The sequence below is a fragment of the Cervus elaphus genome, chromosome 26 (assembly GCF_910594005.1).
Source record: "Cervus elaphus chromosome 26, mCerEla1.1, whole genome shotgun sequence".
Taxonomy (NCBI): Eukaryota; Metazoa; Chordata; class Mammalia; order Artiodactyla; family Cervidae; genus Cervus; species Cervus elaphus.
Window position 1 is genome coordinate 49,304,729 of NC_057840.1, and position 23,837 is coordinate 49,328,565.

Genomic DNA, 23,837 nt, shown 5'->3' on the forward strand with positions numbered 1-23,837 from the left:
CTAAAGGGGGTTGAGGGTCGGGGGTGGGGGAGTTAGGGTCAGGGGTGGGGTGGGATCTGCTGCAGAATGGAAGACCAGGTGAGGGGAAGGTGGGTAAGAAGTGTCTGTAAAACCTGCTACAAGTGAGAGGGGGGCAGAGGGGACGGGTGGAGGGAAAATCACAAGTGATGCGATAACTGGTTGGGTTATGTTCAACAGCAAGTAGACGAGGTGGGGGTGGAGACCCAGGACACAGGCTGCCAGTGGGTGCGGTCAGACAGTCAAACAAGGGAGGACCCACCAGGCAGGCCCTGTAACGAGGAGCACCCAGCCTGGAGGTGTAACGTAGAGCTGGAAGCGGAACGTGGGCCTAAAGGAGAAGAGCCGGGCATTTGCAGAAGCCCAGACACGGAGGCTCAAGATGAGGAAAGGAACGCTGCACTCAGAGGCTGCCTGTGGACTGAGAAAGATGGACCTACGGCGGCCCCTGAGAAACCTGCCTGAGAAGGCAGGCTCCGCCCTGAGAGTCTCACACCTCCTGGCCCCCAGCACCCCCAGGACTCCCACAACACGGACTAGACTTTGACTGAATCGGCTCATTGCTCCTGCAATGAGTGAACATCCAGTGTGGAGAATCACTCACTCAAGGAGGAAAAGGAGCCCATTTTCAAAAAAGGAAGAAGTTGAAAGTGACAGTGAAACCCTGAGCGAGCAGTTGCGGTGGTCCAGGTCTGACAGGAGCCAGCATTTCTGATGAAAAGCGACCCCGGCCTCTCGGGCTCAGTGGCCCTGGTCAGACTAAACTGGCCTCGACAACCCCTGCTGACCTCAATCCGTCTCCAACCACAGGGTGCTTCCTGTTCAGTACTGACCTTCATTTTTGTCTACATGTTGTAATCAAGAGCAAGAGTCTGTGAGGCTCCGTTTTCTCACAAGAGACAAAGACACAGGAGTAACGGTTCAAACTGACATGGCAGCAAAAGTCTTTTCTCTGCCAACATAATTTTTAAAGACTAGGGTTAATCAAAATAGAATTCTCTTGCTTATTTTAAAAGTTAAAATGCAAACTGTGAAAATAATAAAACTTATTTCCCAAGTTCACAGGCTGCCTTGACTTTCTGATCCTGATGGCAGGAGGGCTGCAGGGAGCTTTAAAAGGGAGGGTCAGCATTTCTGGGGCTTCTCAGAAGAGCCAGGCGGGCACCCAAAGTGCATCTACACGACATGAGTTAACCTTCCCGACCTGAGGGCAGCGTCCCTTGTGAGGACTGTTCTTTTGACCCCAGGAGGCCCTTCCGGCCTCACTGCATCACCCTTTGGGGGTGACGCCCCCCCCCAGGTGCCCGACACCCACACGGCAGGTGGCAGCCCCCTGCCGGCTCGGGCCACGCCGCCCACGGCAAGGGAAACACTGTCAGGCGCAGTCCAGGCAGCTGCATGCCTGCTTCTGTCTGACTGCAGCAGGAGGGCTCGGCTGGAACCCACCCGGCTGGTGCAAGGCCTTGACCAGACCCTCCCAGCTTCCGGAAAGTTCTCTGGCCCCTGCCTCCCAGCCTGTTGACACCTGGCTTCGACCTGTGTGCTAGCCGGGCTTGGGCACTGCTGACATCCGGTGAGCTCTTGAAATAGTTCCAGTAAATGAACAGATACACCTGGTGTCACTTAAGTCAGCAGCACAAGGCCACTGCTCAGAGCCAAGGCCGTGGACACCCAGGCGCCCGACAGGCTGGAGGACACACACCGTCCGCCGCTGTCCACGCCCATGGACGAGCTCAGAGCCTCTCGAGTCACAGCAGAGTCCCCACTCCCACCTCGAACCTGGCAGGTCTGGGTACTTCCTGACTAAAGTCACACATAGGAAGCACAGCAGTCTGTTGAAACCCACACTCAAAAAAAAAAAAAAAACAGAGACCCATTCTCCGGGATGCTGCTTTGCCGGAAGGCACGATCCTGGAGAGTCACTACACTTAGAAAAATTACAGCCAACGTGTCAGCCAGGTTCACTGTACCCTCTGAGGTTTCAGAAGACTGAGGTCTGGGAGAGGGACCCTCACGTTACTTGAATGGCTACATTTGGACTGAGGTACCTTGCCCACTGGCAGCTAACTGATGGTGAAACGCAGGACGTGACGTTAGTTCTATTTTATGTGTCTTTGCTTGGACTTTCAGGCCAATTGCTAAATGCAGAGCCTAACCTTCTTTGGTAAAATTTTAAAACAAGATGAAGTTTTATCCTAAATCAAGTCAGAAGACTGAATATTAATATTAGTTCTCCAAAATATTCAAAACTAGAAACACCCCGGGAAATTGACTCTCTATTCCAGGTAAGACAGAATGTTGCCTGCCCTGATGTATGACTTGGCTGATATTTTAAGAAGATCATGAAGTCCCACCCACCAAGAACACCCCTCCCCAGACGTCAAGCGCCCGGGATGCACGTGGGGGCTGCCTTCCTCCCTTACCCCTGCTGCTTCGGATGTGGACCTGCCCACCACGGGGATGCCAGCGGGGCTGGGGGCACCCAGAGACCCTCTTTCCGCCTGGGATCTGCCCGCTGCTAAAAAGCTGAGTCCTAAGAAAGGGGTTTTATACACCAGGCACCAGTTTCTCATTAACTGACTTTATAAGTCCAATTCTTACTTTTCATTATTAAGTGTCTCCAATGGCTCAGGTTTTGTCTGTGAACGATTATGTATCAGAAAGAAGCCTTTGGTCAGTTATGTAACAAAGAAAGAAGCATTTGTGGTGAACACACAATAGCACCACTTACCAAAGCCCTGTTCTTGATTTCTGGAAATCCTCGGGTTAATTCCAAGAGTCAGTGGTGAGGCCCTTAACGATAATTCTCCAGCGTGAGGGCCCCAGAGGAGGACAGGGGTCAAGTCACCCGCAGGCCGGCAGCCCCCGCACCCCACAAAGCCAAGGAGAGCTGGTGTCTGTCCGCCTGGACCCAGACAAGACCTTCACGGTGTTCTTGCCCCCGAAACATGCCGCTGCATTCGAAGAAAAACAGGACTATTTTGACCGGGAAGGCTGATAACTTTTCACCGAGGCCGCTGTGACTTTTGAACCTCCAGGAGGGGAACCTCACGCGCGCACCACGCACGCGTCACGCACGCGTCACGTCCTGGGGGCGGAGCTCCGCCTGGGGCCCCCCTCCCCACTCAGGCGACGAGACAGGTACACACGGCCCAGAGAGTGAGCACGCCCTGAGGAGGCCTCGACTGCAAGCCCCAGCCTCGCCGAGTTTACGTCAAATGGCTGTACTGTAGCGCGATTATCACACAAGGCACGCGACGTCTGCACCCAAGGTCCTCACAGAGAAAAAACAGAAATACAACACTCTCACCGCTCACTCTCCTGGGACTTTAGATCCCCTCCTGGAGCCAACCAAGTGTCCAGCTCAGAGCCTGGCGCTTAACAAGCAGTTGCGGGGGAGGAAGGTAAATCAGGAGCTTGGGATGAACAGACGCACACACGACCTGATGTAAAACGGATAACCAACGAGGACCTGCCGTACGGCACAGGAACTCTGCTCAATACTCTGCGCTCACCCACATGAGAGAAGAGTCTGAAAAAGAATGAAAATACATATCTGTATAACTGAAGCGAGCAGGAAATAAACAGCTTATTGATGAGGGTGAAAGAGGAGAGTTAAAAAGCTGGCTTGAAACTCAACATTCTAAAAACTAAGATTAACTAAGATCATGGCATCCTGTCCTATCATTTCATGACATACAGATGGGGGAAAAGTGGAAACAGTGACAGATTTTATTTTCTAGGGCTCCAAAATCATTGCAGACAGTGACTGCAGCCATGAAATTAAAAGACGCTTGCACCTTGGAAGAAAAGCGATGACCAACCTAGACAGCATATTAAAAAGCACAGACATTACTTTGCAGGCACAGGTCCATACGGTCAAAGCTATGGTTTTCCCAGTAGGCATGTACAGATGTGAGAGTTGAACCATAAAGAAGACTGAGCACCAAATAATTGATGCTTTTGAACTGTGGTGTTGGAGAAGACTCTTGAGAGCCCCTTGGACTGCAAGGAAATGAAACCAGTCAATCCTAAAGGAAATCAACCCTGAATATTCATTGGAAGGACTGATTCTGAAGCTGAAGTTCCAATATTTTGGCCACCTGATGAGAAGAACTGACTTATTGGGGAAGACCCTGATGCTGGGAAAGATTGAAGGTGGGAAGAGAAGAGGACGACAGAGGATGAGATGGTTGGATGGCATCACCGACTCAATGGACATGAGTTTGAGCAGACTCCAGGAGATAGTGAAGGACAGGGAGGCCTGGCGTGCTGCAGTCTCAGTTCAATTCAGTCGCTCAGTCGTGTCTGACTGTTTGTGACCCCATGGACTGTAGCCCGCCAGGTATCTCTGTCCATGGGGATTCTCCAGGCAAGAATACTGGAGTGGGTTGCCATGCCCTCCTCCATGGGATCTTCCTAACCCAGGGATTGACCCCAGGTCCTCCACATTGCAGGAGGATTCTTTACCATCTGAGCCACAAGGGAAACCCAAGAATACTGGAGCAGGTAGCCTATCCCTTTCTCCAGGGGATCTTCTTGACCCAGGAATCAAACCAGGGTCTCCTGCATTGCAGGCAGATTCTTTACCAGCTGAAGCCCCAGGGAAGCCCCAAATCAACTATACTTCAATAATTTTTTAAAAAGCAGTTGATAAATATCACTGTTACAAGATTTGCCAGCTGGTCCTTGTCCTAACACCTTCCTCCTGCCTCTTCCCTCTTTAGAGAGTGGCATATAAGAAGCAAAATGAAACTGGAAGAAATGCTTTCTTTAAAAAAAGGTCATCAGATTTCCGTTTGGAGAGTTTAGGAGAAACATCTCAGCCACAGTCTGTGTGCTAACAGTGTGGACATTCAATACTGGGAGCTCCAATGACAAAATAATATTGAATATACTTGGTCTTACTGCGAATCTTTAAAAAAGGCCCACAGTGGCCCAGAGGGGAGGCAGTCGGCATGGACATGAGGCAATTGCTGGACTCCTTCCCAGCCCCCGGACAGAGCAGGAACCGGGGGAACTGGGAGAGGCTGGGACAGGGCTTCACACTGGTGGGCTCGGATTGGGCAGCTCTGCAGCCCAGGGGCATCTGGAAACATCAGCACTGCCAGGGGCTCCCAGCATCACTGTGAAGGGACCGGGGATGTGAGTCTGGCTGCAAGTGGACAGTTGTGCATGTTTTGGGACAGGGACCTGAGGAACCATTCAAATGCATGTCCCTACAAGACAAGAAGTCCAGGTGCAGGAACTACGGCCCAGTGCACCCTGACAAGACTGTCTCTGTGGGAGGACAGGGCAGGTTTCTATCCCAGTACCAACAGCATGTGAGCTTCAGAGTAACAATTAGGAATAAGGAGATGTGCTAGGTTCTACAGAGAAACAGAACCAGCAGGACAGATGAGGACACGTTATAATGAGATTTATTCCAGGAGGTGGCCCACGTGGAGATGGAGGCTGAGAGATCCAGGATGGCTGGAGGGGCCGCTCAGTCCAGCCTGAGGGCCAGGGGGCTGATGTCTGAGGCAGGAGGACACGGACGCCCTGCTTAAGCGAAGGGAGGAATTCACCCTTCCTTCCACCGTGCGCGGTTCCAGGCCCTCGGCAGTGGGGTGAGGCCCCCACTGTGGGAGGGCAGTCCTTCCACAGTTCACCAGCACCAGAGAAGCCCTGCTCCTTGGAGACCCTCCCAGACAGGCACAGAAACAGTGTTTCGCCAGGCGCCCGGCCTCCCTCCCCAGCCATGAGGACATAAAATTAATTATCACAGGAGCTGTCCTAAGCTCTTCCTAAATATATAGTTTTATTTCTACGGTGACTTCTGGAAGTCGGCACAGAAATAAAAATGGAATAAAATGGAATCAGCTCAGAACCCCAAATGGGGCCCCCCCAACACTCTCCAACCAAAAATGAAAATTATAACATCACAAAAAAGCATCAGCCACAGACATTCGACTGCAAAAATCTGGAAGATATTTTCCTGTAACCACAAGACTAAAGGACATAGATTGAGAAACAAATGTTGGCATAAACACACACCACCCTCTGAAACAATGCAACTGTACGGGGCAGGACGAAATCCCGGGCAGCCCCCCCGAGCTGCACAGGCCCCCCAGCTTGGAAACGCAGGACACGGGGCGCCCACTGGATCTTCAGGGCCGTCTCCCGACCAGGACCTCGCTTCCCATGTCAGTGTGAGGCTGCAACTCCATCAGTAAACGGGTAGCTTGACAAAGACAAGACAAGCAATGGGTGCGGCTGATCCAGGAGACGTCAACACAAATTGCAGGGAGGGGAAGCAGTACGCAGAGAACAAGGCGGCCGTGCACAGACAGAAAGCACAAATGCACCCAGCCCGCTGAAATTGGTGGGCCTGAGGCCACGGAAAACCCATCCTCAGGGCGCCGAAGAGAGAACAGAGGACCGGAAAAGACTGCTTTCTTTTTTCCAGGAAAACAAGATCAAGATGGCTAAGAGACAGAGAGGACTGGACTTCTCAATAGTGCACGTTCCTGAGGAGAAACAGGGCGGGGTGATTTTAGGATTCCTTGTGATTCCTGATGATCTGCAGTAGCTGACGGGGAATGAACTGTGCTGTTCAATATTTATGCTTTGCTGTTTCATTTAGGATTTCGAGCCTTATCAAAAAGTGAAGCTGAGAGTAAACACAGTGGTTTCATGTCAGGTCCCAAATATGCAAACATGTCTGTGTGGGACATGGCCCCACGCTGTGCTCAGGCACTCAGTCGTGTCCCACTCTTTGTGACCCCATGGACTGCAGCCCACCAGGCTCCTCTGTCCATGAAATTCTCCAGGCAAGAACACTAGAGTGGATTGCCATGCCCTCCTCCAGGGGATCTTTCCGACCCAGGAATCGAACGGGGGTCTCCTGAATTGCAGGTGGATTCTTTACCAGCTGAGCTACCAGGGAAGCCCGTGGCCCCTTGACTTGGGTGTAAATCCAGGCTGGAGGCAGGCAGGATGCCCCTGCCCAGGGCCATGGATGCTCATGCAGGAAAGCCTCTTCCCAGCACTTGCAGGGGAGCAGAGGCTCTGTCATGCTGCGGCCTCTTCCACCAGTGCAGTCCCTCAGAGGAGACACTGATGTGCAAGGACCAGCCATGCAAACAGGGCGCTTGGTGCTGGACACCACGGCAACGGGGGTCTCGATGCACCATGGCGATCTCATGCAGAAGAAAATGACCTGCAGCTCATTTTCATTTGTAAATTTTCATCCAACCTATTAATGTTTAAATTGTAAGACCTAGTTTCCTTAAGTCTTTCAATATCTTATTTATCACATGTAGAACTCGAGTAGATTTTGACCATCACATGCAGGGTGGCCTTCGATTTGTGTTGATTCCACTCATGATGAACAGATTGAAATCCCTTAGTCAATGATTTAATATAATTTAAATTCTCTTAAAATTATTGATTCTTTTCAAATGTAATATATTACATTTCTTTAAATGACGAAAATAAAAAACCAAAATGCTCCCAAGTTCTTAATTCTCAAAAATCTAATAAACTAAACTGTATCAATATGATGACTGTCAGTTCAGTTCAGTTGCTCAGTCGTGTCTGACTCTTTACAACCTCATGGACAAAATGCTGGGCTGGATAAAGCACAAGCTGGAATCAAGATTGCCGGGAGAAATATCAATAATCTCAGATATGCAGATGACACCACCCTTATGGCAGAAAGTGAAGAAGAACTAAAGAGGCTCTTGATGAAAGTGAAAGAGGAGAGTGGAAAAGTTGACTTAAAACTCAACATTCAGAAAACTAAGATCATGGCATCCGGTCCCATCACTTCATGGCAAATAGATGGGGAAACAGTGGAAACAGTGACAAATTTTATTTTGGGGGGCTCCAAAATCACTGCAGAGTTGGCAAAGTAATGTCTCTGCTTTTTAATATGCTGTCTAGGTTGGTCATAGCTTTTCTTCCAAGGAGCAAGCCTCTTTTAATTTTCTGGCTGCAGTCACCATCTGCAGTGATTTTGGAGCCCCAAAAAATAAACTCTGACACTGTTTCCACTGTTTCCCCATCTATTTCCCATGAAGTGATGGGACCGGATTGCATGATCTTAGTTTTCTGAATGTTGAGCTTTAAGCCAATTTTTTCACTCTCTTCTTTCACTGTCATCAAGAGGCTCTTTAGTTCTTCTTCACTTTCTGCCGTAAGGGTGGTGTCATCTGCATATCTGAGATTATTGATATTTCTCCCGGCAATCTTGATTCCAGGTTGTGCTTCACCTAGCCCAGCGTTTCTCATGATGTACTCTACATACAAACACCTTAAATACCACTTATTTTCTGATTATTCCTAAACTTATGAAAGTCTATTAAGAGTGCAGGCATATGTACTTGTCTCTATATTTAACTATAATCACTGAAGAAACACTTTCTGATCTACAGTGAGTTGGAGCCGCATTCCGGGAGAGCCAGCACACACATCATCACAGTCAATTTTAAATTAAAAGCTGCAACAATCAGTAAGCAAAAAGATAAAGATATGAAGGAGAAAAACAAGTAATTTACAAATGAGAAGAAAAAACCTGAATACGTGATAGCATATGAAAAAATGGGTAGTCTCCCTAACATTCAAAGAAATTCAAATCAAAATAACGGGACACTGTTTCTTGATAATGAATTTAACAAGATAATCAAAGTGTTAACAACTGATGCTGGTGGGGAAGCAAGCAGCACTTTGAAAAATGTTTGTCTGTATTTATCAGAATCCTTTCAAAGTTTCACTATTTTACTCAGCACTACTGCTCCTGATAAACCTAGTTACAGAAAACGCTGTGTACACAGAGATGTACATCAACACGATAACATCAAGAACAATTCAAATGTCCATTATCAAAGTATCACTATCTTAAAGAAAAATAAGAATTTTCCAGATTTCCATCCCTTTACTCCCCCTTTCCCCAGACGCCAGCTGGCCCGAGGCAGGGAGGACAGAGGTCACGGCCCCGCACACACATCCCGTCACTGCTCCTGGTTTTTCCTCCGCCGGGTCTAAGCCACACCTGGAGCTGGCCTCCACCTGTGTCCCGTCTGTTTGCATAAACAGTCTGAGGTCTCTCGTATTCCTACTCTATTTCTTGGGTAATGTTAGCGACGTAGTTAAATGAAACCCTGTAAAGGTGGAAAGACCAAAGCAGAATTTTCCATAAAAAACCCCACATGGCACAGAAATGGAAAATGGAAAATAAATGCCTACTTAATACCCTAAATATCCACTGTCAGTAAGAAAGGGCTTTTATGTCACCTTTCATCTATGCTGTATTTCATTAATTATTTTATAACTGACATCAGGTAAAATGGACGCTGTTATATCAACGTAAGATTCCTTTGAAGACATGAGGTCAGTTGTATTTGTGACCGCTGAGCGTTCCAACAAACGTCCCCCACCTCTGTCTTCACGTGCTGCGGCTCTCCTCTGCGGCTCACTCGCACGTTTCCTCGCCTTCCTCCCTGCGGGGCCGCGGACCCGCTCCCCGCAGCCTGCATGCTCACTCTCCTGTCTTCTTTTGACCTCCGGTTTGAATACCCTGCATCATTTTGCTAGAAATTACAGTCTTGCTTGGCTACCATCGCAGCCGGGATAGATTAACTGTGAAGTTAATCTCCACCTCAACAGTGAAGTATCTTAAGACAAACACACCACCTTCTCTAGACCCAAAGCTGACCACCCGCCCTCCAGGCCACACTGGACCTGGCCACCCAGCTCAGCTGCACATCCTGGCAGGACCGTAGGGAGCAGCGTCCTCACAGACCCTCAGGTCTCGGCCGCCCTGTGGAGGTCCCGCTCCCCGGCAGCCACTAGGACCCCTCATCACTGTCAGAGCCCTTTTCTCTGAGCCACATGCACTGTTGGAATCATTTTATCAGTACAAGTATAAGCTTCTTCCAAAAGACTCACAAGTGTTACTTTGACACCTGAGCAACATCAATAATAAAAAGTCTACTCTGGGACCATATCTAGCAACTTATTCCAAGGGACTCAAAACTTTAATTTTTGAAAGGGGATAATATCTCTCTCAATTAAAATTAATTTACAAAGAAAAAAAAACTACCATGGGATCTGCCTCCTGGCTTCCCCCAAAGCTATGCAGCGTCCCTGGAACAAAGCTGGCACCACCCCGGGAGTCCTTGTCTCCTTCCCGACCAGGAGATGTGGAGGCTAGTGCCCACTTTGCCAGTCCTCATGAATGCGCCCTTAGATGAGGTCTGGACTGCGGGAACACGGCCAGAAGGTCTGCGGAGCCTGCCAGCTGCCCCCTCAAGTCCAGCATGGTCTTGGGCCTGACCAGCACCAGAGCCACCACGGGGCAGCCAGTGTTGACTAGACAACCAGAGACACAAACAGAGGGGGATCTGGAGTAAAAGATGTAAGCTGTATTAAATACTAATGAAAATTGAGTATTTGGGGATTCTGATCTCCCTCTGTATTTGAATAACAAGATCATTCACTTTTCTGGGTTGATTTGCAACAGATGTTACTTTATCTTAATCCTTTCTCCTAATTAAGATTCTTTAAATTTTGTGGCTCTCCTTCTCCCTCCAAATTCTTTTCTGGGGAATTTCGAAATCCATTCCTTACTTCACTGTACTTGCTTTCCTCCTTCCATCTTCCTGTCCACGAAGATCTCCTTATTTTTCTACATTTCTGTTGAAGCAAATGTCCATTGGCACAGAATGACAAATACTTTCATTGTAAAATGAAAAACCCTCCATTCCTCTTCCTCCCCAGTAAAGGTAGCTTTTCAAAGTTCATCTCCCTGCGCTCAATGAAAACTAGCATGTAAACTTAAATATGATAAAATTCTACCCAAACACAGCCTGACAGATACAACAGCTGTGACACGAGACTTGTCTGAAACAGAGGAAACCTACCTGAGCGGCAGCCGGGCTGAAGGCCACAGCGGTGACCGTGTTGGTGTGCCCTGCGAGTCTGCGGGAGAAAGTGCTGGAGCTGGTCTCGTACACGTACGCCTGGAAGACAGAATGCACAGAAGCTGTGTTGAAGACTCGCATAATCTGCAAGGAATCGTCAAAGCGGAAGCAAGTGCCCCAGCTGACCAAGCATCAGAGCTGCATCGGGGCAGCTGACGACACACCGCCTGAGCCACAGAAGCAACGTCGTGAAACATGCCTTTCCTTTTCCCTCTGAGACAGTTTGTCTTCTTCATGAATTTACATCATACTTTCTATTTTCTGCCTTGAGCCTCCACAAAACCCTGTGAACAGATTTAAATATATGCTCATGTGTGAGGATTAATTTTCAGTAAAGGGTTTTCTATTTCACCCTTCTCTGGAAGTCCTAAATTGAGTGGGAAAATCTGTTTTATTGCCCTTTTACATAAACTTGAGAGAGAAATGTCTATACTTTGCTTCCTACTAATCAGCTTGGAGTTGGAGCGATTCAAACATTTAGAATTTTCTCCAAGCAGTTGATGAAATGAAAAATAAAAACACATATTCCTCTCTAATTGTATTACTATATTAAAAGATATATGTGTGGAGTCACTAATGAATGCTTCATCTTACGGATAAACTCTGGTTCCCAGGGGTGGGAGAACAATTCTAATTATTAAGTAACAAAATGTGCCAACAAGCGTTATCTAAACTCCACTGATAATTAAGACAAGTGCCATATGCAGGAGAAAGACCTCAAATTTGATTCCATTTCTCCAAAAAAAATCAACTTTAATGTATCAATGAGTCCTTCACATTTAGACTTTCCAAGTGATCGTGTCATTGGCTAAACAGTGGAAGGACTGATGCTGAAGCTGAAACTTCAATACTTTGGCCACCTGATGTGAAGAAGTGACTCATTGGAAAAGACCCTGATGCTGGGAAAGATTGAAAGCAGGAGGAGAAGGGGATGACAGAGGATGAGATAGTTGGATGGCATCACCGACTCGATGGACATGAGTTTGAGCAAGCTCTGGGAATTGGTGATGGGACAAGGAAGCCTGGCATGCTGCAGTCTATGGGGTTGCAAAGAGTCAGACATGAATGAATGACTGAACTGAACTGAAACAGTGGTGTTATGATAAAGTATACACATAGATGATTTATATATTCTGAACTAAAGTGGAGAAGTAAAATGTCTGCCTTTTCCTCCTGGCCCAAAGATGCATTTATTTGAAATGAATATGTTTACTTAACTCTGAGACTTCTCATGTAGCTCCTGGGGTGAGACCCAAAGACAACTTGAGAAGATGCGTTTCTCACAGCTCCCAGGGGAGACCCCACTCTGAGAACCACAGGGCTAGAGTAACCATGACACGTGTACAGTGTACGTCCATCTGCAAAACACTTCACAGCTGTCACACCAACCGCAGCTGGCCAGGGTGTGAGAATGTGAGACGGCTAACACTTCACACGCTACTGGGGAAACCAGTCATGAAGGGAGCAAGCCACTAGCAGAGCCATCAGGTGTCCACACTGAGATTTCTGACCAGTTTTTCTGACAACACCCTTCCTAAAGGGCTCGGGCCTCCAGAGTCCCTCTCGCCCCACACATGCTTCAAAACCATCCTTGCTGTTTCTTGCCCACACGGTGAGGGGTGCTCTCATTAATTCCACAGGCTTCTCAGAATCAGGGCTCTCCTCTTGTCTGCTATTCAGATTGAGTGGATAAGGGAAACGACAATGACCACGCCTCTGCCGCATCTATTATCTCCAACTATAAGATACCGAGATTAATGATGAAGGCAAACACTCAATGAACCTAACTTGGATATCAATTTCCTCATGCAATCCTCTCTCAGTTCAGTTCAGTTGCTCAGTCGTGTCTGACTCTTTGCAACCCCACGAATCGCAGCACGCCAGGCCTCCCTGTCCATCACCAACTCCCAGAGTTTACTCAAACTCATGTCCATCGAGTCGGTGATGCCATCCAATCATCTCATCCTCTGTTGTCCCCTTCTCCTCCTGCCCCCAATCCCTCCCAGCATCAGGGTCTTTTCCAGTGAGTCAACTCTTCACATGAGGTGACCAAAGTATTGGAGTTTCAGATTCAGCATCAGTCCTTCCAATGAACACCCAGGACTGATCTCCTTTAGGATAGACTGGTTGGATCTCCTTGCAGTCCAAGGGACTCTCAAGAGTCTTCTCCAACACCACAGTTCAAAAACATCAATTCTTCGGCACTCAGCTTTCTTCACAGTCCAACTCTCACATCCATACATGACCACTGGAAAAACCATAGCCTTGACTAGATGGACCTTTGTTGACAAAGTAATGTCTCTACTTTTTAATATGCTATCTAGGTTGGTCATAACTTTCCTTCCAAGGGGTAAGCATCTTTTAATTTCATGGCTGCAATCACCATCTGCAGTGATTTTGGAGCCCAAAAAAAAATAAACTCTGACACTGTTTCCACTGTTTTCCCATCTATTTCCCATGAAGTGATGGGACCAGATGCCATGATCTTAGTTTTCTGAATGTTGAGCTTTAAGCCAACTTTTTCACTCTCCTCTTTCACTTTCATCAAGAGGCTCTTTAGTTCCTCTTCACTTTCTGCCATAAGGGTGATGTCATCTGCATATCTAAGGTTATTGATATTTCTCTCAGCTATCTTGATTCCAGCTTTTCTCATGATGTACTCTGCATATAAGTTAAATAAGCAGGGTGACAATATACAGCCTTGACGTACTCCTTTTCCTTGAACATCTGGAAGTTCATGGTTCATGTATTGCTGAAGCCTGGCTTGGAGAATTTTGAGCATTACTTTACTAGCGTGTGAGATGAGTGCAATTGTGCAGTAGTTTGAGCATTCTTTGGCATTGCCTTTCTTTGGGATTGGAATGAAAACTGACCTTTCCCAGGCCTGTGGCCACTGCTGAGTTTTCCAAATATGGTGGCATATTGAGTGCAGCACTTTCACAGCATCATCTTTCAGGATTTGAAATAGCTCAACTGGAATTCCATCACATCCACTAGCTTTGTTTGTAGTGATGCTTTCTAAGGCCCACCTGATTTCACATTCCAGGATATCTGGCTCTATGTGACTGATCACATCATTGTGATTATATGGGTCATGAAGATCTTTTTTGTACAGTTCTTCTGTGTATTCTTGCCACCTCTTCTTAATATCTTCTGCTTCTGTTAGGTCCATACCATTTCTGTCCTTTATTGAGCCCATCTTTGCATGAAATGTTCCCTTGGTATCTCTAATTTTCTTGAAGAGATCTCTAGTCTTTCCCATTCTATTATTTTCCTGTATTTCTTTGCATTGATCGCTGAGGAAGGCTTTCTTATCTCTCCTTGCTATTCGTTGGAACTCTGCATTCAAATGGGAATATCTTTCCTTTTCTCCTTTGTTTTTTGCTTCTCTTCTTTTCACAGCTATTTGTAAGGCCTCCTCAGACAACGATTTTGCCTTTTTGCATTTCTTTTCCATGGGGATAGTCTTGATCCCTGTCTCCTGTACAATGTCACAAACCTCCACCCATAGTTCATCAGGCTCTCTGTCTATCAGATCCTCTCTAGAGTCTTATGAAAAAATACAATTATTGTCCCAATTCTACAGGTAAGGAAAGTGGAGTTCGAGGTGGGTGCTCTTCCCAGATCTTGCAGCTGCAGGAGCTGAAACCAGGTTGGACACCATAGCTGCCTCACTCCAGCATCTGAGCTCCTCGCCAATAAACTGCGCAAGTCTTCTGGAGCCTTCACCTCCTTCTGCATGTTCCATATCGTGTGTCAGCTTTGATGTATCATGTCACCCTAACTGTAGGTTGTGTGCACATGTGTGCATTGTGTGAATATGTGTTTATATCTGTGTGCACATCTGTGCATTTGCTGTGTGTGTGCATGTGTGTGCACATGTATCCCTGTGTGTGTGCATGTGTGTATATGTGTGTATGTGTATACATGTGTGTACATCTGTGTGCCTCAGTGTTTACATGTGTGCATGTGTGTGTGTGCCTGGGTGCATGTGGGTGAACATTTGTGTGCATGTGTGTACATCTGTGTGCACATACATACACATGGGTGCACATGTGTGCATGTGTGTGTACATCTGGGTTCGTGTGTGTGTATGTCTGGTGTAAATGCATATGCATGCACATGTGTGTGCACATGTACATCTGGGTCCACATGTGTGTACATCTGACTTCACATATGTATGTGTGCACATGTGTACATCTGTGTGCATGTGTGTGTGTGTCTGGGTGCATGAATGCATCTGGGTGTGTGTGTGAATGTCTGTATATTCTGTGTGCTCATGTGCATGTATGTCTGTATGCACATCTGTGTTCATGTGCATGTGTGTGTACAGCTGAGTACATGTGTATGGGGTGCACCTGTGTGTACATCTGGGTGCATGTGTGTGCATGTGTGTGTGTGTCTGGGTGCACATGTGTGCATATGTGTGTGTGTGTGTACATCTGGGTGCAGGTATGTGTACATCTGGATGCATTTGTGTGCATGTGTATGCATGTTTATGTACATCTGGATGCACATATGTGCATATATGTGTATGCCTGGTGTGCATGTGTGTGTATATCTGGGTGCATTGTGTGTTCATGTATGTGCCTGTGTGTGTGTGTGCATGTGTGTATGTCTGGGTGTGTGTGTGCACACCAAACATTTGGTGCTCAATTGTTCAAATGGCACAGCTGCCTTGGAAGCTTCCAACAAAATTAAACCTACACCAGCCTTCTGACCCAGCAATCTCATGGCTCTGTACACACCCAAAAGAAATGAAAACAGATGTCCGTAACTGCTCTTAGCAACTTTCTTCAGAAAAGTTAACCATACAACTACTTTATGACCTGTCTATAAATATGTCAATAAAATTATAATTTTTGGAGGAATATACACCACATCCCCTACATACAAATGAGTTCCATTCCGAGTGCATTCATAAGCTCAATTTGTTCATAAGTCCCACAGTCAGCAAAGATACGCAACTGACACAATCAGCCATACAGCACTGCACTGTAATAGGTTTATAACACTTTTCACACACATAATACATAAAAGCAAATACAAGTAAAGAGAACAGTTTTAGTCTCACAGGATAGCATCTGAGAAAGCACAGTAGTACAAGCTACATTGCCACTGCTTTCACACCTGCCTCTGGACATTCTGGACTTGAAATAAAGACAATGGGCCACTGTATTCTGTGCAAAGCACACACAAGCACAGCCACTGCAGAAGATGCACTCACAGGACAGTGTACACCCGACGTGTGACCCAGTCTGTTTGCCTGGACATGCCAGTGCACACTCACATCTTTCAAAGCCCACAACTTGAAGGTTTGTATATAAGGCACTTGCTGTATTGCATATTTCTATACATATGCTGCCTGTGTGCACGCACACACACACATACACACACACCCTCTAGATTCCAGGCTCTGGAGGAAGAGAGAAGCAGATCTCTAATCACCAAGGACATCTCCATGATGCAGTTTAAGGGACTGAAAATCACTAGAACCAAACTGAAGTGAGACTGGGGCTTCAGGTAGCAGGTGTTCAGGGGAAACGAGTCACTGTTTCTAAGTTTCTGAGTTTAAGACAGCCAGGCCTTCAGGTGACGCCATGCAGCTGCCACACTCAGGAAGCAGGAAGAGGCTGGCATCAGAGACTGACGTGTAGTCAACTTGTGATGCATGAACAGCTCAAATCATGGTTGAATTTACAACAGAAGATGCGAGAAGAAGAGTCAGAGAACAGCTGGACAAGTGTCTGAAGAGAAGCAACCAGAGTGAAAGATTCCAAGAGATAAGAAAAGGGCGGGGAAAGGAGGCCTGGAGGTAACGGGGCTAATGCTAGAAGGAGTCTCAGTGCGATGTGTGACAGACACAATTACAAAAGTAAGTTAAGTGCAAGCTTATGGCTTACATTAGTATTTCTAAGGCCCAGAGAACTCACCTGTGGGCTAATGGAAAACAGGTTGAGAAAGAGACAGAAAGTTCTCTGACGTAACAAACAGTGCCTGGAAGGTCAAGAGTGGATGCACCCAGGCAGCTGCAGCAGCAGCCAGCAGAGAAAGAGGCAGCCCCGGCATGCTCCCTGCCCTGACGGACCTCGGACAAGGGCGAGCACAGACACGCAGCTCGGGGGCCGACAGGCAAAGGGCAGCTCCCCGCACTCGCAGGCGGGGCTCGAGGCTTGGGCGTCTGCTTCCGTCAGCTTCTGTCACAGGATTACCTCTTGTTAAGAAGTCCTTCCTGAGACTCCTCATTTTTACCTAAATCCAAATGGGAACTAACACTGGCCTCTGTCTACCTGGAATCTCAAAATGCACGGAAGATGACACAATGGTACTCGTTGTGAAGCAATTCTAAGAAGAGTCATCTAAGAAACGGGCTTCTGTGTTCTACATGAAAACGGTATGAAACGAAACATATCTTTTAGGACTTTCCTGTGGATAATAATCCACCTGCCAATGCAGGGGACACGGGCTCGATCCCTGGTGTGGGAGGATTCCGCATGCCACCCGTGTACCACAACGGCCAACAGCGGTGCGCCCGGAGCCTGTGCCTGAAACAGGAGCAGCCGCTGCCGTGAGGAGCCCGCGCGGCAGAAGGAAGAGCAGCCCCCACTCACCGCAACCAGGGGAGCCCGCGTGCAGCAACAGAGACCCAGCACCATGAAAAAACAAACAAACTTAAAAAGAAAGGAAAACAAGAATGAACAAAGGGAACAAACAGAAAAAAAATAATTTGATAAATAAATGAAACATATCTTTTCACCCAGAAGGTTCCTGGGTCAATGAAAACAGCAGTTTGCAGTTCCCAATATCAGAAATATTTTATTAGATACGTACTTATCACAAGCTGTACTTCCACACAGTGGCAACGACCCATCCAAAAGGACAAAGTGTACTTTATGTAAAGAGTGGAAAAGTCAACAAGGAATTCTGCAACTGACTCAATTTTGTTACAACCCATGGCAAGAACAAAATGTCTTAATTAGAGGTAATAACAGTTATTGATTCATGAAGCAACTTCTCCCCATTAAACAGAAATAAGTGTTAGCTAAAATGTGCTAAGAAAATAAAAGAAACTGAAAGAAAACCTGTATAGAATAAGTGTTACTCTGAAACTAAATCAATCCCTGGGAAGAGGGGTGAGGAAAAACGCAGCAACATTTTTCAGGCAAAAGATGAGGATGTGGCAGAAACCACAAGGGTGCTGGAATAATACTGCTCAAAAATATTTTCACAAAAAGTGTAAGGGACTGAATGTACTACTGAAAAAGATCAGGGTTTTGCAAACAGGACTAGACCAATTCATTACAACTGTTTTGTAATTCTGTTGAACCGTATCCGTGAAGATGAAGTGTCTTTCATTTTTCATCTCACAGGATTCTAACATGTGTCCTTCATTTTCCTTTCCCCGAATTAACCCCACAGAAGAGAAAAGAATTGCAAACAGAAGTGAATTCTGTATTTCTGAAGCTTCATAATAATTATATGGTCCATGGGGGAATCAACTGTCAAACTAAGGACACTTACTTTGCTTTTTAAAATATTTCCAAAGATGACATTTCTCAGAACTGTGCACATTTCTTCAGATCACTGAATTTTTATTTAAAAAAAAAAAATCTTTTCTCAGAAGACCAAAATAGTCAAGGTTTAATACAGAGTGATATTTAAAATCTCACTGAGGCAGAAACGCTGCCTGCGTCCAGGAAGAAGCAGAGAGTCTGTTAGAAAATGTTGGTGACGCTGCTCTGGGCTCTCCCATCAGACCTGAGGCAGACACACAACCTCCTTCTTCTCTCATGGATCCCCACCAAGCCCGGACAACAAGATTTGTGACAGGCAAGGTGACAAGGTCCTCCCGCAGAGAGAGAGCACGCGGATCTCTGGACGGCCCTGACTGCGGATCTAACCGTCGGCGTCACCCGCCCAAGGGAGAAGCAGCCCCATTGATCTGGAAGCAAATCCTGATCAACCTGCTTTCCAATAACGGCTTGGTCTTTCTCAGCATCTGTGGACCTAGGATCAAATATGCAACTAATTATCTGCAAGTGTCCTTTAGTTTATTCCTTCATTTTGATTTCTCTGAAAAGGTGATCCTACAATGAAATAGAGGGACCATGGTTTTAGTGTGATCCCGAAGAAGTCATCGTGGTACAGTCACAGCTTTCTGCCTAGTAAGATTCAAGCGACATTTCTGAAACACAACCACACACATTATTATCTCCTCTTCCCTACAGTAGGCACCTCTGTGCGCTACGGCAGACAGAAACACCACAGATCAGGGAACGGTGATTCCCATTGGCACGGAGAAGAACAGCACACAGATGCAGGCTCCCCTGAGCTGAGCGCCCGCTTCAGTGCCCGGCCCGGCCCGCAAGGAGATCGTGAAGGGGCACCTGCAAAGGTGAAATCAAGCTCATCCACGTCAAGGATTGCTCCCGATGCCTGTGTGTGGCCTTGCATTTGGAAATTTTTCAAATACATGCAAAAGTACAGAGAATTACACAAGGAGTTACACACCTACACAACCCAAATACAATATTATCAAGACTTGCTATACTTGCTCCAAGTATCGTATCTTTTTTCTTTTCCTTTCTAGTTTTTGGGGTTAAAAAGTATGAAGTATTTTGAAGCGAACTGCAAAAATGAGTCCTATGTATTTTGTAAGTATTTAAAAACATGGGCATTTTACACCTAACTGCACTGCCATTTTTACATCTAAAAGAATAATAATTCGCCGATATTTACTACCCAGTAAATATCAAACCTTACCCAAGTATTCTCAAATGTCTTTTAACAATTATGTGGGGTCAATCGGGATCCAGTCGAGATCTGTACGTTGCTCTTATGTCTCTCTATTTTGGAGCAATCCTTCCTCTTCCTGCCTCTTTTTCATGCCATATTGTTGTTGAAGGAACTGGACCAGTGTCCTGAAGGATGCTCCGTATCTAGGATCTGTCTGTCTGCTTCTTTGGGTGCCCTTTCAATTTCTTCCATTATCCTGTGTATTTTCTCTTAAGCCAGAAGTTACCTGCAAAGACTCAGTTAGCTTCTGGCTCCCCTGTTATCACAGGACTACCTCCTGGTGAAGACTAACGAGGTAGATACCTTAAAACAGCATTAGTGACACACACTAACATCTCAACGGTTCCATACTTAATGACGTTAATGGTGGCCAGAGGTCCAGGTTGTGACAGAAAGATGCCCCCGGGAGAGTTTCCCATCAACCTTGTTTTTAATCATCCTGATGGCATTTAACGTAAGTTCACCTTCTCAACACGGCTCATGTATGCATGCAGTAGTGCTGACCCCAGATGCCCTGTTGACAGAAGAGTCCACTCTTGCTCGTCCTGTGAAACTAGCCCCTGTGCCCCCTGCCCAGAATCTCCCATTCCCCTGCCCGAGCTCCTGGCCCCACTTTCCACTGCCTGCCTCTATGAGTCTGCTTTAGGTTCCTCATATAAGTAGGCTCACACGGTATCTGTCCTTCTATGGCTGGCCTGTCATACCTTGTATGTGATTGCTATTTAATACCATTAGGATGTCACAGCCTCAGAGCACTGGCCCATAGTCAAGATTCTGTCCTAACAGGCAGCAGTATTAACTGTCTCCCCAAGAATGAGTGCAGAATCTTTGCCTAAAGACCAACACACTGCCACGGCAGCACATACGTGTCTGTCTTCAGCGCCGCAAGCCACGAATCGGCCACAAGGGCTAAAGGCAATTCCACACGGGTAGCCGCGGTTTGGATGTCCTTCAAAACGGCGCTCACACCTACAAGGAAGAAAAAACACCAAGAGAAAAAAGGATTTCTCTATTTTTAACATAAGTTAGGAGGAAGATACTGACTTGTCTTCACAAAAATGAGCAAACTAACAGTGAAACAACATCTTTATATGTGAGGATTATTGATGATAAATGGTGAGGCAGGTTATTCTGGACACCCTTTAAAAATAATGAACACACTTTTAAAATCATAAATTCACAAAAACAACAAAACTAACATTAAATAAACTTTTTATACATGAAAAGTATACAGAAGTCACACAGGATAGAAACAGAGGGTTTATACTTGATTAGTGAATGAAGAAGAAAACAGAGGCAGTCTGCTACTATTGTCCTTACGAATATCTGTGTGTCGCACACACAGATACAGAGACAGATGTAAGTAGTTATTCTATTTTGTTAGAGACATTATATACTCAATGTCCATCTGCCGTAACTATCAGGACACTTTAAGGAATAGAATCATGTGTGTGCATGTAAATATACATATATGTGTATATATGCGTGTGTATGTCACTGTGTGTATGTATATTGTGTACACACACATATATATACATCTCACTGTTACATGTATGCACCCATGTGTGCATGTATATACATATATACACACACACATCTAACTGTAATATGTATGTATCACTGTGTGTACACATATTTGTATACATATATATGTACATCTCAACATTCAGAAAACTAAGATCATGGCATCTGGTCCCATCACTTCATGGGAAATAGATAGAGAGACAATGGAAACAGTGTCAGACTTTATTTTTCTGGGCTCCAAAATCACTGCAGATGGTGACTGTTGCCATGAAATTAAAAGACGCTTACTCCTTGGAAGGAAAGTTATGACCAACCTAGACAGCATATTAAAAAGCAGAGACATTACTTTGCCAACAAAGGTCTGTTTAGTCAAGGCTATGGTTTTTCCAGTGGTCATGTATGGATCTGAGAGTTGGACTGTGAAGAAAGCTGAGTGCCGAAGAATTGAAGCATTTGAACTGTGGTGCTGGAGAAGACTCTTGAGAGTCCCTTGAACTGCAAGGAGATCAAACCAGTCCATCCTAAAGGAGATCAGTCCTGGGTGTTCATTGGAAGGACTGATGCTGAAGATGAACCTCCAATGCCTTGGCCACTTGATGGGAAGAACTGACTCACTGGAAAAGACCCTGATGCTGGGAGGGATTGGGGGCAGGAGGAGAAGGGGATGACAGAGGATGAGATGGTTGGATGGCATCACTGATTCGATGGACATGGGTTTGAGTGAACTCCTGGAGTTGATGATGGACAGAAAGGCCTGGCGTGCTGCGATTCATGGGGTCACAAAGAGTCGGACACGACTGAGCGACTGAATTGAACTGATACGTACATCTCACTGGTACATGGTCATATCACTATGTGTGTATGTATTTGTATACATACATATGCATCTCACTGTTACATGTATACATATATATACATATATATATATACACACATCTAACTGTAATATGTATGTGTCACTGTATATACATATATTTATGTACAAATATATGTACACCTCACTGTTACATGTGCATCTTACTGGGTGTGCACATGCTTGCATACATGCATATACATCTCACTGTTACATGTATGTACCCCTGTGTGTATATTCATATATATACACACACACACTTTGTATACATACATATACACACACATCTAACTGTAATATGTATCACTGTGTGTGTATATATATATTTATGCACAAATAGATGTACACCTCACTGCTACATGCACATCTTACTGTGTGTGTACATGCCAGCACACACACATATACATCTCACTGTTACATACATGCTCACTGAAGTCCAACAGTGAAGTGATCAATTAACTGCCTGTGTATCTCCAGCAATCAGAGGTCACATGTGACCTGTAGCAGAGGAGAGACCAGGATCTGCTTTTTTATCATAAACTGTGTGACCCTTCTTGTGTATAAACCAGACTTTCCTTAGTCAGTGTGAATAGATTCACCACAACCTTGTCATACTTGGAAAAACAAGCTCAAGTGGAGTTTGCCATGAGCTTTAATTAAAACACACTCTATGGGGTCTGTCCGGCCTCACCCCCAACTGCAACCCGAGAAGCAGAGGGAGCCGCACCTCAGGGTCCTCAGGTCCCAGAGCTTTATCCCATCACCAGTGGCTGTGGTCGCAAAGAGATCATAAGCCTGGGATTGCTGGGTCGCAAATGATGACCCCTGTAATTATAAGGGGAAAATCAAGGCATATTTTTTACAGGTTGAATTAATAAACATTACACTATTCATATCTAACAACACTGAATCTAAAGAAAGAAATTAATGAATAGCTTTTTTATTTATAAAAATTTTAGAATTGGACTTCAAAAACTTCCTATGAATAATTGCTAATGGGACATTTTGATCTTAAGAACTACCGATGTATGTTTTCTCTATATATAATGCCACGGAAATTACAGAACTACAAATGGCAAAAGATCAAAAGACTGATAATAATACACCAAACTTTTTAAAGTGTAGGTCATAAGCCGTAGTCAATAAATTATCTGAAGGATGGTCTTAATAAGGCATTTAAAGCTTGAGGTCAGTTATTAGTTTCCTGCTCATCAATCCCTGAGACTCCCTGAGCAAGTGCCCGTGACGCTGACTTGGGTGAAATCCAGCTCGTGTCCCAGCAGACGCTAACGCTTCCGAGGACCTGCCTCTGGTCTGGTCACCGGGCCCTCAGGACCCTTACCTTCTCCAAGCTGCTGTCAGGAGTGTTGCCATGATTTTCAGTGTCTAGTGGTCTAGTGGACTGAAACTGAACTCCATCTACAAAGCCATCTGGCCCCAAACATTACTTAAATATAATGTGGTTTATAATAATTTCCATCTTCCTACTATGTCAAGAATATCCAAACATTAATGTTAAGACAAATCTAATAAAGTGTGTCCACAAGCATTTATGCTTAAAATACCTGCAAGTGATTCTTCATTTACAAACAGGAAGCAAAGGCTTATATAAATTCAATGACTAGAAAAACAAACAAATATGCATTGAGTCTTAACTGTGCACCCACAGCATTCTGAACACT

At 45.7% G+C, this 23,837-nt stretch overlaps 1 protein-coding gene and 1 long non-coding RNA gene across 7 annotated transcripts in view; both read right to left on the minus strand.

Moving 5' to 3' along the window:
- The window catches only part of WDR27 (WD repeat domain 27), a 141,690-nt gene that overhangs the window by 58,026 nt on the left and 59,827 nt on the right, over positions 1-23,837 (minus strand). For all 6 annotated transcript variants that reach the window (XM_043888380.1, XM_043888379.1, XM_043888381.1 and 3 more), the window contains 3 exons: positions 22,883-22,980; positions 20,645-20,747; positions 10,923-11,021 (listed from right to left, as the gene is read on the minus strand). In XM_043888380.1, the coding sequence (XP_043744315.1) occupies positions 10,923-11,021; positions 20,645-20,747; positions 22,883-22,980 (300 nt within the window). The remainder of the gene's footprint in view (positions 1-10,922; positions 11,022-20,644; positions 20,748-22,882; positions 22,981-23,837) is intronic.
- On the minus strand, positions 18,558-20,636 carry LOC122684325. The gene is made up of 2 exons (XR_006337992.1): positions 19,187-20,636; positions 18,558-19,069 (listed from the first exon to the last, which is right to left on the minus strand). It is a non-coding gene; the product is annotated as an uncharacterized LOC122684325 (long non-coding RNA).